At 40.1% G+C, this 13,007-nt stretch overlaps 1 protein-coding gene across 1 annotated transcript in view; it reads left to right on the top strand.

Moving 5' to 3' along the window:
- Positions 1–254: 254 nt before the first annotated feature.
- The window catches only part of LOC104162351 (cytoplasmic dynein 1 intermediate chain 1), a gene marked incomplete at its 3' end in the record, with an annotated part of 136,397 nt that continues 123,644 nt past the window's right edge, over positions 255–13,007 (top strand). The window contains exons 1-3 of the mRNA XM_009701063.1: positions 255–368; positions 3,163–3,277; positions 6,023–6,080. Of these exons, the coding sequence (XP_009699365.1) occupies positions 261–368; positions 3,163–3,277; positions 6,023–6,080 (281 nt within the window). The remainder of the gene's footprint in view (positions 369–3,162; positions 3,278–6,022; positions 6,081–13,007) is intronic.

Raw genomic sequence — 13,007 nt, 5'->3', positions numbered from 1 at the left:
CTAATAAAGGTAATTTGAAAATATATTCCATGTTCAGTGATATTCTGGTCTAATTTCTTGAAATAAAAGTTGTGAAACAAATATCCTGCTTTCTACAATGTCAGTATAGTCCAAGGTCCAGTGTTTATATAGAAACATATTTGTAGCAATTTTATCAGCACTATTTTTGATATAATTAGGTATCTTTTTTCAGTAGATAAAGAAAACATTAATTCTGTTTTCACCTTTTTTTCTGTAATTCTGTTTCCAGCAGAGTCAAAATGTCAGACAAAAGTGATTTGAAAGCAGAACTTGAGCGCAAAAAGCAGCGTTTGGCTCAGATAAGAGAAGAAAAGAAACGGAAGGAGGAAGAAAGGAAGAAGAAAGAGGTAAATATGCAAAAGCACCTTTTAGATAGCTCATGCTTGCAGAAAGGGCTTGCTGAGGTTTTGACATCTCAGTATTGTATACCCCAAGGTATCTGTCATGTGGAATGAGATCCTCAAACCCACATCAGTCTAACCTTAAAATAAAAATGCTTATTTTTAGTCAAGAAAGTTGGGGTGAGGGAATTGCTTTTAAAACCAACACACTGTCAGATGACAACAGTTTAGACAACATGATGTGTATGTGTGTGTAGAAAGAAAAATTGATTTGCCACAGTGCTTTTTCCTGGGCTCTCCTTCAATGGAAAGGGAGTGGTGAGTGGGGAAAGACAGAAAGAGGGCTCACATATTTTTCAAGCCATTACAATCTAAATATGTATTTTTGTACTCTGAAGACTAGTTTGATTACTAGCTAAGGTAACAGATTTACAATTATTATTCTCCAGTAAAGTAAAACGTAATTGCAATTGCATTTTCATCTTCTGGCATGGGTGCATCTTTCAGTTCTGTTAAAGTTTGATTGACATATTAGTTTATTTGTCCTTGACAATATGCATTAGGTTTTTCATTAAGGGATTTGTACTTCTTTTTATTCAGTCACTTAGTGGAAAAGAGGTGAGAATTGACAGGGAGTGGATATTCATTTTCATGCAAAGTCAGAGAAGCATTAAGTGATTATGTTTCCTTTCCTTCAAATGTCAACACTTACTATAGTTTAAAGCACCTGTTATCCTTTACTAATAACTGGTTTCCTTTTAAACTGACACTTTAATATTGTACATGAATTTCATGGAATTACTGTGGAAATGTGATGTGATCCAAGAAATCAGCATTCCAGTTTTGGCTGGCTTTTTAATCTTTTTTCATTTGAGCCATTTTTGTGCAATTACTGGCACACCCCCCAGTGAAGCTCCTGCAGTCACTGGGGGAGTCCTCTGTAAGCAGAACTTTAAACATTAACATTTGCGGTGTTCATTACTAGCCTGTTAATGAATTAGAGGGAAGGGAGCCAAGCTAATGGCTCGAGGAAGCTATTAAATCCTTTCCTTTGTCCCCTGCCTCTGATTTTGTGCCTCGTGGAGATCTTGCGGTGGTTGGAACTTTCCATTGACCCCGATAGCCAGATCCAGCTCAGGACACCCAGCTCTACAGATTACGCTGCAGTGCCTGACTATGGTGCCGTAAATGGGCTGCACTGTGATGCCTGATGACCTCCAGAAGTGAAGTCTAACACTCCCTTCGGTGCTTAGCCATGTACACTGGTGCAGAAGAGTTGTCTACAACCCTAAGTACTGGGAGATGCTTCAGTCTAGCTCATAGGAAGAGCTGAGCACAGGGATATGCCTGAACTTTGTCCTTGTCTGTATAAAAGCATTCTGCATCCTGGCTGTGTCCAAACTGAAGAACATGGGGATGGTTCTGAACTTCAGGGTTTTCTGTTGTGCCTGCACCAACACCAACACCAGGCTGAGGCACTGTGCAAGTCCCCTGTGCCCCACACTCTGGTTTCAGCAGAAAGGAAAACCTCTCTGTGTGGAGGCTAGATGGGATCAGCCAATTTAGAAGCAACCTTAGGATCCAAAGTATAGAGGCAGATGCCTCCAGACATTCTCTAAAAGAATTATGCTGGGATTGCTGTATTTAAGACATGATAAAATGATAGACACGACCACTTGCATTTTGTTTTACTTGCATTACTGGTTACTGCACTAGACTACAAAGAGGGACATGGGTTCAGTTCCCTCATCTGCTTGGGAGAAGGGCTGCAAGCCTGTTTCTTTCAATGGGCTGCCTTAACCACTAGGCTGGGGTATCGGTGTTTTCCTTCCACCCTACTAAACTGCAGAATGATGAGCTAAATATAAGGAATTCTGGCTAATGCAGATGTTGCTCCTCCTGTTGCTAGGTCCCAGTAGACCAGAGGGGGAGGAGGCTAATGTGTGGAAGCTCCAAGGAGGTATAGATATCTAAGCAAAGAGGGAGGGGTCTTGTGGACCCTTAATTTTGGCTGTTGGTGCTCACAGCTGCCAAAATCCTATTTTAGACACGTCAGTCCTTTCCTTTGCTCCTGTTAGATGTTGAAGTTTATGAGAAAGTATTTTTATTGCCAACAAATGTTTGGGACCAAATGTAGGCCCTTAACCTACACCACTAAAGTCCAATGGAATTTTATGTCTTGATCCTGGAAGAAGTAGGAAGGGGCCATTTTTATTCAGGGTAATGATATCTGTTATTCATAGAATCACAGAATCATTATGGTTGGAAGAGACCTCAAAGATCATCAAGTCCAGCCATCTACCCAACACCACCATGCCCACTAAACCATGTCTCGAAGCACCACGTCTAAATGTTTTTTGAACACCTCCAGGGATGGTGAGTCCACCACCTCCCTGGGGAGCCTGTTCCAATGCTTAACCACTCTTACAGTGAAGAAGTTCTTCCTAATATCCAACCTGAACTTCCCCTGGCATAACTTGAGGCCGTATTCTATGGTCAGCTTTTATATTAGCTGAATAAGTTGCATCTGATTAGTGGGAGGCAGAAGAATTCAATCAGTGTGCTGTAAAAATCCTTGCAAATATCCTTGCAAAGTTCAGTTTTCCCATTCATTCAGGGAAAAATATTGTTACTGATATACACAGTACAAATTATCTAAGTTATAAATTATCTAAATGTATCTGAGGGAATTTCAAAGTGTACCTAAGCAGTGGTGAATATAAATATTTTCCACACACTTAATTGCTAGAGGTGATTATATGTGGATGAAACTTTTCTGTTCTGTTTTGTTTTAACTCAGGCTGACCTACAGCAAAAGAAGGAGCCAGCTCAGGAAGATTCTGACCTAGACCGCAAAAGAAGAGAGACAGAAGCCTTGTTACAGAGCATTGGTATATCCCCAGAACCACCTCTAGGTATTTAAGAGAAGCACACTGTAAAGCATTCAGCTGTGCCACAATGAATGCATTCTTTCTACTAAAGCATGCTTGGCTTTTTTGATTTTTGGCTGTATTAGTGAAGTGAACTCTTCTGTTTGAATGCCTGCCATACCATTCACACGTACCAGCTCATGGCATTTTGAGTACTTGTCATTGCCAAAAACATCTGTTTCATTTCTTCAAGAAATTTTCTGAATGTAATACAGGTTGGTTTTGCATACCAGCAGTGATTTCTTTTCTGATGGACTGTTTTATCTTCTCTCACATCTCTCTGATGACCTAGAAAATGTTGTTATAAATGCTGTACTTCATTAGCCCCAAGTTTTGTTTCAAAAATTCAGATTAAGCCTTTGCTAAGGAAGGAGGAGCATAGTCATGTGGGAACTCCCACTGATTTTCTTTTAAAATCGAGCAAAACTGGAGAGGAGAAATAAAAAGACAAATCACAAATAGCAAGAAGCTTATCATCAGATCATTATTGTAGATTTTAACTCTGGTTTCATGTGCTCAACCTCTTTTTTGGTTTTGATGTTTCAGTTCTAGAATCTGAAGTCCTCAGTTTAAAAATACATGTGGCAGATTTTATAGCATCTGAATATTGATTACCTTGATTATGTTCTGTCTCATTTCTTGGGTGGCCCTAAAGTGAGAAATTTATTTCCTTCCTTCCTTCCTTCCTTCCTTCCTTCCTTCCTTCCTGTGCTTTCTTCTCCTTTGAATCCAGAATCGCTCTCACTATTTTAGCTGGAATATTGGCCCTTCTGGAGGTATCAAGCCTTGTCATTAAATTCATTGGGGTTGAATCTAGGATTTTACCCCTAGATATTCTTGCCTGTAATATTTAGTAAAAACTCCAAATTTGACAAAATACGGAAGCCTTGATTTAGGAAAGCAGCTTATACACATGCTTGGGTGCATATGCAAGTAGATTGTGACATTCTGATTTGGGATTTCAATTCCTAACTTGCATCAACCAACATTTGTTGGGAAAAGTTACTATTTTTATTGTAAGTTGTAATATAGTAACTGAAGCTTTTAAGTACTACTTCTCAGAAGAATTGTCTGACAAGTCATTAGGTCACTTTTATGTCTCATAAAACGTTTTGTAAATTACATCATGATACTATAAAGTCAGATACATTTTTAATGTTATAGCAATTAAAATACTCATCTTTTTTTTTTCTAAAAATGAGGATATATTTCCTTATATATTATTAACTAAATACATATATTCATGTTGCAAATTATCAATTCTTATCTTAGTAGTTATTTTGTGTTTGATGCTGTCAAAAGAACATGAAAACTCACATATAAGAGTTGTTTTAGTTAAACAATAGTATTTTGTCCTTTCATTCCCTGTATATACACTCACAATTAATATACAAAGGAGGCTTTAATTCTGCCTTCACATATGCATACGATACTCAGGTCCCACTGTGAATATGGAATACATAAACAGCCACGACATACCTGTAACCTGCCAAAGGGCTGTCACGAAGATGAATTCACTTTTCATGCTGCAGTCATTTCTGTGACAGTCTCTAGTGAGAATCTGCATGAAATGTTTGACCGCATGGAAAATCCAAATCTCTTGACAGGTCTGTCATTATACATTATAAAGCATAACAAAATACTTTAAAGTTTTACTCTGTTAAATCTGTAAAAGGAAATGCACATGATTTAAACCAAATGGGAAACTTTGCTCTTGCATTAAACCCCCTTTTTGTGTTTTATTCAATGCGGCTGCTTTGAAGAATACTTGCATTAAATCTTGACTGGAGCCATCTCTGCATTTTAAATGTTTTCGAGAAACCATTTTAAAAGAAATCAGGATATTTTTACTTTTTTATTTATTATTTCCTTGCTGAAGAGCTTTAACTCGGGCTGACCTTGAGCTATGAACTTCCTTTCCTGTTTCAGGAAACAGAACTGCCTTTGCATGAAATACGCTTCAAAAGCCCTGGCAAACCAAAGAGAAAATAATTTCTAGAGCTTGGGCAAATAGTATCTAAACCAAGGAAAACTTTTCCTTGAGTGTTGAAATCATATCCCACCCGAAATGGAAACTTTATGTGACTTAAATTACTTAAGAAAACATGCTCACTAAGCAAACTAATGTGTATTCTTGCCATCTTTGGGAAATGATTTTAACTTAGCTGGATTTCCTTATTTAGCTTTTCTTTTTTGTGTCATTTCCACACTGCAGCCTTAGACCATATCTAATGGACACTGGCTTTTGATTTAAAGTCAAAATTTGGAAAGTATGTTTGTTCTGTTGCCTACTTGACTTTACCAGAAGAGTTCACTTAGTTTTTTGACAAGACAAGACCTTGATATTTTTTCATACCTTTAAAATCTTAGCAAGTCACCTTAAACTATATCCAAGAAAACAAGTGCTATTTTATTTCCACAGATATCTCCTCCATTGATTAGCTGTAGGTTCCCATTGGGCTTTCAGTCCTGTCTAAATTCATGTCAGTTTTAACACTTCCAAAAGACTTAAAATTCACTTGACTCTCTTCCTTTTCTTTTTCTTTCCTTCCTTATTTGCTTTCACCATTTCAAATTCTCCTACTCATTCATCCACTATCATTTTGGTCCATTGGTTTTAATTTGTCTGACACTGCTCTTCATCAGTGCAGTCGCTGCATGTGTTAACATGGGATACCTGTTATTTTCATTATTTAGTCCCAACCCCTATGTCTCCCTCTTCGAAATCAGTGAGCACACCCAGTGATGCAGGCAGCCAGGACTCCGGAGATCTGGGACCCATAGGAAGGTAAGACAGTGAGTCAACAGCGTTGAATAAATGTGGGGTTTTTTACTTCATTCTTACTTCCCTGTTTTTACCTTTGCTTCTTTAAATGAAACCATGCCGTATCGAATGTGTACTTTTGTTTCTGCATTTTCCACTGTGTGTTACCATCCAGTAAGACTAGTGTCAGATGTGAAGTAAATAAATGCATGCAGCAAGTGGGTCTTAAGCTATGAGCCCCAAACCTCATGTTGGAAGCAAGAGCTAAATTTACACTTCTAAAATGACCCACAGGAAGCTGTCATTCTTTGTGGAAAGATGCTAAAGACAAGGGAAGAGCCCAGTGGTAGAACCTGTTACTCATGTGAGTTGTTGTTGTTCACATAACCCAGACCCACTGGCAATTCTGCCTTGGAAAATGTGGATATCGGAGAGCTTCATGCAGAATGGGAGAGAAGCGGCTCTCTTCTTGTTGGAAAGGAGTGGTGGGGTGTGTGTAAGGGATGGACACAAGAGCAACCTTCTTATCTTTGTTTGTATAGCTGAAATAGGAAATGAAGTGGCAATCCCAAAATAATTCCTACTCTGGAGCAAAAAAGAAAGGAGGATGCTACTGGTAAAGGAGCGTATGTTCAAGTAAGAAGAGGTGCAAGCAACTATACTGTGTATTTTGAGAAATGTAAAACACAGGTCCTAATAGCTCTTTTTGTATCAAACTAACTGAACACAAAGCTGAGCTGCCAGCTCATCCAAATCTGTGAGTCAAGACTCTGCTCATGGCTTGAAAACATGGTGATTGGTCTCCGCAGTTAGCAGTGCTCAGGAGCAGACACCATACCTCTACAGACATACACAGTAATGTGACAGAGCTTCAAGTCACCAGATTTCATACCACACCAGCCTTCTGCTTAGAAAAATCACACTTTTGTAAGCTGAAAATATATTGTGTTCCCCTTCAGCCAGATGCAGACACCATCCGTTGTCATATGGAGGTTGCACAGCTGCTGCTGAAATCTGCTCAACCCTTCTCCCATGTCTACCCTCTAGAAGAAATGGAGTTTGTTAAGTAGAAAAGCCCTAGCCTGTAAAATATAGCAGTTCAAAACAGAAAATAGTGTAATGCTGCATTCATAAATAAATGCAGTCAACTTCAGCAAATCAAAGTACTTTGAACAGAACAAAAATTGTTTTTAAGCAAAGTATATCCTGCTATTCAGGATAAAACTATTTTCCACAGTCCTACATGAAGCTATGACAACGCTGAGAGACTTCTAAATTCCTGGCTTACTTTTGAACCTTAATGGTGTAACTTTTTTTACTGTTAGGTAGTGAAATGCCCTTGGAAGAATTTATTTTGCTGTGAGCTACCCTAGCACTTTGACTAGCAGGAAGCAATGAAAGGACATGACCGTGTGTCCTTACAGAGGAGGATGGAGTTTGTCCCCTTTGTCAAAGCTCACAACATACCACATTGTGGGCTTTCGTTTTGGATCTATTTTCTGGCTTGTTGTGTCCTTAGTAGGAATTCAGTGGGAATCCCAGGACTTTGTTTGTAGTCCAGCAGTTTGCTTGCCATCCTCTCTGGTACTGGAAGGGCTGTGTTGTGTGCCAGGAAGGCTGCTTGCAGGTGTTTGCCTGGAGCGATTGGTTTGTGGTAGTGGAAATTCGATAATCTCTGGTCCAGGCCCTGTGGAATCTCTGTAACCTGTGGATAGTACTGGGTGGCAGTTAGTTAAATGCTTGTCACTGGGTGCAGGTAGATGTGCTCAGTGTGTGTTTGTGTGAACGAGTGCACTCAAGCATGCCTGTGTGCCGGAGCAGTCAAACCTGGAGAGAAAGATGTTGGTAGACCTGTCATCACAGCGAGTAAAGAGGATGAAACCACCTCAGCTGTTTCTCTCTGAGAGATGCCTAGACCATACTTCTGACTTATTTTGACTACTGCATGTATGAATGCCTGTTTATCTGTATAAGCAAGGTTATTCTGCTTCCTTTTAATGTATCCTTCCATTTCACTCTCTGTGACAGAGGGCACTTTTGCTGGATCCCTTGTCATGCCATCATGCTTGTAAAATCTTCCCCTTTTCCTTATTCCGTGATGAATTTGCTGTACAGCAGTAGGCTGAGCCTGGGCATTAGAGGAGAGCAGATTGGTTCCAAAGCTGCTAATGCCCCAATCTCAGAGATCACGGCTCGTCTGTCGTTGTTGCTGCTAACACTGCTGGCAGAAATCCTGCATGCAGTCTGATTACTCATTGCTGAAGTGTTCTCCAGGGGAAGACATGGATATTAAAAGAAAAAAAGCTGTGAAGTCATAGAATTTAGTTCACTACAGGAAAGAGGCCCTTTTGAAAGCTTTGAAGAACGCAAGAGGTCTTCGTACATTCCTGTTTAAGGCAACAGTTTCTGGTGCAGAACCAGGTTGGGTTCATACTTTTGTGAATTGTTGGCACTTCTGGTAGTTGTCAGACTTAATTGATTGGTCCCAATATCGCCAAGGATACCTGAAGTATGTTTTGGTTAACACCTGTGATTTCTTACAGAACAGTGAACATAGTTTAGCCAGACATCCAGGTTTCTGACATCCACTTTTCAGGAAGGATAGTTGATAAATTGGAGAGTTTGGACAGTGTTAAGTAGTTGTTATACTGGAACTACAGACCTCACTCAATCTTACTTCACAAGATGAAAACTAAGTGTTAACTTGCTCACCCAGTGTAATACTTACATGGGGAGCAAAAGGGCTCTGGCAGGCAGTATGTAAGAGCAACAAAGTGTTTGGCATTGAAGCTGGACAAATATAAATCTAGAAAAACTTTGTAAAATTTTAATGGTGAGACAAATAATCACTAAAGCAATTTACCTAAAGGCTCTATTGGATCTTCTATCACTCAACACTGCTCATTCAGGATAATGTGCCTGCCCAACAGGTAGATAATAGGTCAAACAATAATTCATTCAGAAAAGTCATACAGCTTTTTTGTTGCACAGCAAGAAAAGCTGCGTGGTCACAATGGTCCCTTCTGCCATGCGATCCATAGACTAGTAGTGCTGCTATCCTGCAGGACCATTGTCCATTATCTCCAGTACAATAGCTAGAGCATCGTTGTCTTTTCCCTGATGCCATTAAGCTTGTTAGGAGAAGGTATGGGGAGGGCTGTGTAATGGCACTAAATTATGCAATGATTTCTGTCCTGTGCGGCCCAGGTTTCTATGGGTTTTTTTGCTGCTTGATCTTTAATACCACATTGCTATTTGTCATAGCCTTTTCACTAGGAATAACACTAGGTTTCAGGAACGTTCCAGCTTCCCCCTGAGCCATGACAGCAACTGTAAGAGTGAGCAGATGTTAGATGAATAATGCTGCTAGAAACTACTGACAGTTTTCTTTGAATGCTTTCAGTTGGACAGGAGAGCCAACTTTTTTTTTTTTTGGTGGCTTTGAAGATCAATTCTGGGTAGGCAGAGGCATGTTATACTTCGATGCTTGGAGATTTTACCCTAACTGTGGGCTTCAGAAATAGGTTTGGTGTATGCTGCTCTTAGTTATCAGGCTGCTCTGAAAAATTTGTTAGGGCCCTGTTGTTGCATAGCGAGCAACTTGCCTATCTCCATGTTGCTTTGCACACCCCACTTCACTTTTCTGATGGAGTGTCCTGATGAAAGGACGGGAAAATCACATTACAGCCTGAACAGATACCTACTGCTGGATAGATGGTTTATTGGTTCACAGAGCTTTCTGTTTTGATGTATTCAGACATGACTCATTTTCACAAGACAATGTTGCAGGATCCCATGAAGATTCTCCTTGGAACAGAGTATGCTTGGTTCTTTCAGGATAAGGGGGGTGGGGGTGGGGGTGTTTAGTATTTTGTAAGCATTTTGTTGATGCCTAGTGTCCTATTGCTAATGGTCAGCTTATACAGACAAACACAACTGAAATGTAGATTTCAGCTGACTAGATATGAGTAAATGTTGTGAAGAAGGCACTGAGGTAAAGGCATTTACCAAGAGCTCCTGTGCTGTAGCATGGTGTGAAACACAAATTTACCTCTTTGGGGCCATTAATATGGAGCTTCTTTGTGATAACTATATGCATCTCAGCCCTCTCTAGCAGATACTCTGAACTTTTGCTACCTTAGTGTGCCAGAGAGGATGCCAGCTATTACAGTACAACTGTCATGAAACAGTGCCCATGGAGAGGCATGTTTTACTACTCAACATACCTTAGACATTCATAAATCTCCTCTTCTCAGCACTCACAGCCATGAACTGCATGCTTGTGTCATCTGAGGGAGTACAGAAGGACAAACCTTGTACAGTGCTTCAGAGCCAGGCAGTGCAATACCAGGTCCTGTGGGCTGAGCAGCTCTCTGGAAAAGCCCCAGTACCCTGTGACAGGTGGAGCCAGAGCACTAGGGTCGGTCTGTGCTTTACGTGCCAGCTCAACATAAGATAGCAGATATATATCTGTACTGGAAGGATGCGCTCCTGTGGCTGGGTAGCTTTCATGTGCTAATACCAGCCTGCTATGGTACGTATTCTTGTATTACCCGCAGCATGTCTATGTGTTCACCCTGGCGTATTGCACGCTTGGAGGAGTTCCATTTGTGGACCAAGGTGTGATTTATCTGTGTGGCCCATTTTTTCCCTATATCCTCACTGCTCTTATATGTTCCCAGCTAGGTTCATTACCCTACGATAGTAGGTTTGCACAGTAGCATCCCATTTATTGTTGAGCTGGGATGTGTGTGTGTGTGTGCGTGCAGTGAAGTCCCATGCACACAGCACTTCCCTCTGTGCAGTTTGGAACATGAGAATCCCATTAGGCCACGTGTAAGGTTTCCCACCTTCCATCTGCTCAGTGAACTGCACCAGGCTCAGTTGTCTTGGATGTATAAAGGTTAACGGTTGCCTTTCTTTCTGTAACAGCTTCATCTGTGCTCCTTTACTTTCTAACTTGCATATTTTACTGCCCACACGTTTAGATACCTGATTATTTTGTGGGCTACCATAAAGACAAATGTGATAGGAAGCATTCTTCATCTTCTGGTAGCTTATTTCAGAGGATGGTTATTTCAATGTGGTGTTTTATCTGCTGTAAAATAATGCAAGGTGGATTATTTTGTACTATTTCTTGCACAGCCTGTTGGTTTGGGTGAGTTTGTCTGTCTACAGCCACTCATTCTATAATTATTGCTCTTACTTGGATTAGGGCTTTACCGAATACTTGGTTTAAATGGTTCTAACCTGAATTTATGTTGTCATTCTATTGATATCACAGTTTTTGAGATGTGTTTGATGCACTGGAATCAGTTAGCTTCCTTCAATGTGTGAAGTGTACTTGCAGTAAAGCAATCAATCCTTATTTGGATGAAGCTCTAAATATTTAATGAAAGTTCCAGTGAGAACAAATTTGAGCATTAGGTAGCAAAGAAAACAAAAAATAAAGGGAAATCAGATCTCTCAAAGAGGTTTTATAGCAGTAATATGCCATTTTTGTAGCAGCAATATGCTGTGGAAGTTAGTCCACTCTGGAATCCTGATTACCTCATCATTGCTACAGTTTTTATTTCTAGATAAAATACAGTACATGAGCAATCCTAGAAATAGAACAGCTGTCTAATGCTGGAGGATTTTTCTCTGAGGAACAATATCACCTTTGGCTTTGGCTGTTGGCATAGTTTTTTGTCCGCTATGTCAGTTCATCTTGCAGTTACTGTGACCTCTGAATGTGTTCCCAGCTGTATTCCAGAGAACACAGTAGCAGATGTCACATTAGGTTGGATGTCCTCACTGATAGACAGTCAAGAGCATGTCTTCTCTCTCGTTTCCTGACAATATTAGTCTGCATTCATGTATGTTTTCATCAGATGTGATTCTGAGTTGCTTCCACCTACCGTGGCCACTTTGAGCCATTTGGATATAAAAAGAAATACACTAGGATATGGAGGTTTTCACTGTTTTGATGTCCACCCTCAGTTTGTATTGGCCTGGTGCAGGGAGAAACAGATGTAATTCCAGTCCTTTTTCTTTGTGGCATATTATTTACTCATTTTTGTATAGTTATTAGGTGTTCTGCTTTATAATGCAATATCTACCTGAAAGGAGGTTGTAGTGAGGTGGGGGTCACCCTCTTCTCCCAGACAACTCATGACAGGACAAGAGAGCATAGTCTGAAATTGCACTAGGGGAAGTTCAGGTTAGAAATGAGGAGGCATTTGTTCACAGAAAGGATCATTAGGCATTGGAATGGGCTGCCCAGGGAGGTGGTGGGGGCACCATCCCTCGAGGTGTTTAAGAAAAGACTGGATGTGGCACTTAGTGCCATGGTCTAGTTGACATGGTCGTGTTAGGGCGAAGGTTGGACTCGATGATCCCAGAGGTCTCTTCCAACCAAACTGATCCTGTGATTCTGTGATCTAAATACACACGAGACTTGTGTTAATCCTGCATTGCTTCATCTCTGACTCTCAAACACAAACATTTCTTGCTTCTCAGATACACAATCAAAAGGGAAGAGGTAGCTCTGGAGTATCTGGGCACCAAGTGAGTCAGAGCATCTCGTTATTGTATTTACCCTTTTACAGTTTTGTATTTAACTTTGCTCACTGTCAGTCAAGTTAAAAAAAAAAAGGCATCTCTGGTTGAGAAGTATGTTCTTACCATATAATATTTAAAATCACAAAGATCTTGTTTGCTGATCTCTCATGAGTGTATCTAAATGTCACCAAAGTCTTTAGGTTCTATTCTTTTCAGGCTTTTTTGCCTGAAAAATCAGACTTGGCAACTCAGCTTTTATTTTCACTGTTTTATTTTTGAACAGCTCCTTGCCTAATACAATCATATAACACATTGACAAGCTGAAGAAAGGGTATCAGAATGCCATTCTCCCTTTTAAATGTCTGCTTTGCTGTTTAATTATGCAGATAACGAAGGCAAAAGAAGAAG

This window comes from Cariama cristata, unplaced genomic scaffold, assembly GCF_000690535.1.
Source record: "Cariama cristata isolate BGI_N322 unplaced genomic scaffold, ASM69053v1 scaffold1935, whole genome shotgun sequence".
NCBI lineage: Eukaryota > Metazoa > Chordata > Aves > Cariamiformes > Cariamidae > Cariama > Cariama cristata.
Note: the sequence above shows the minus strand (reverse complement) of the source record. Positions and strands in the feature narration are given on the sequence as shown.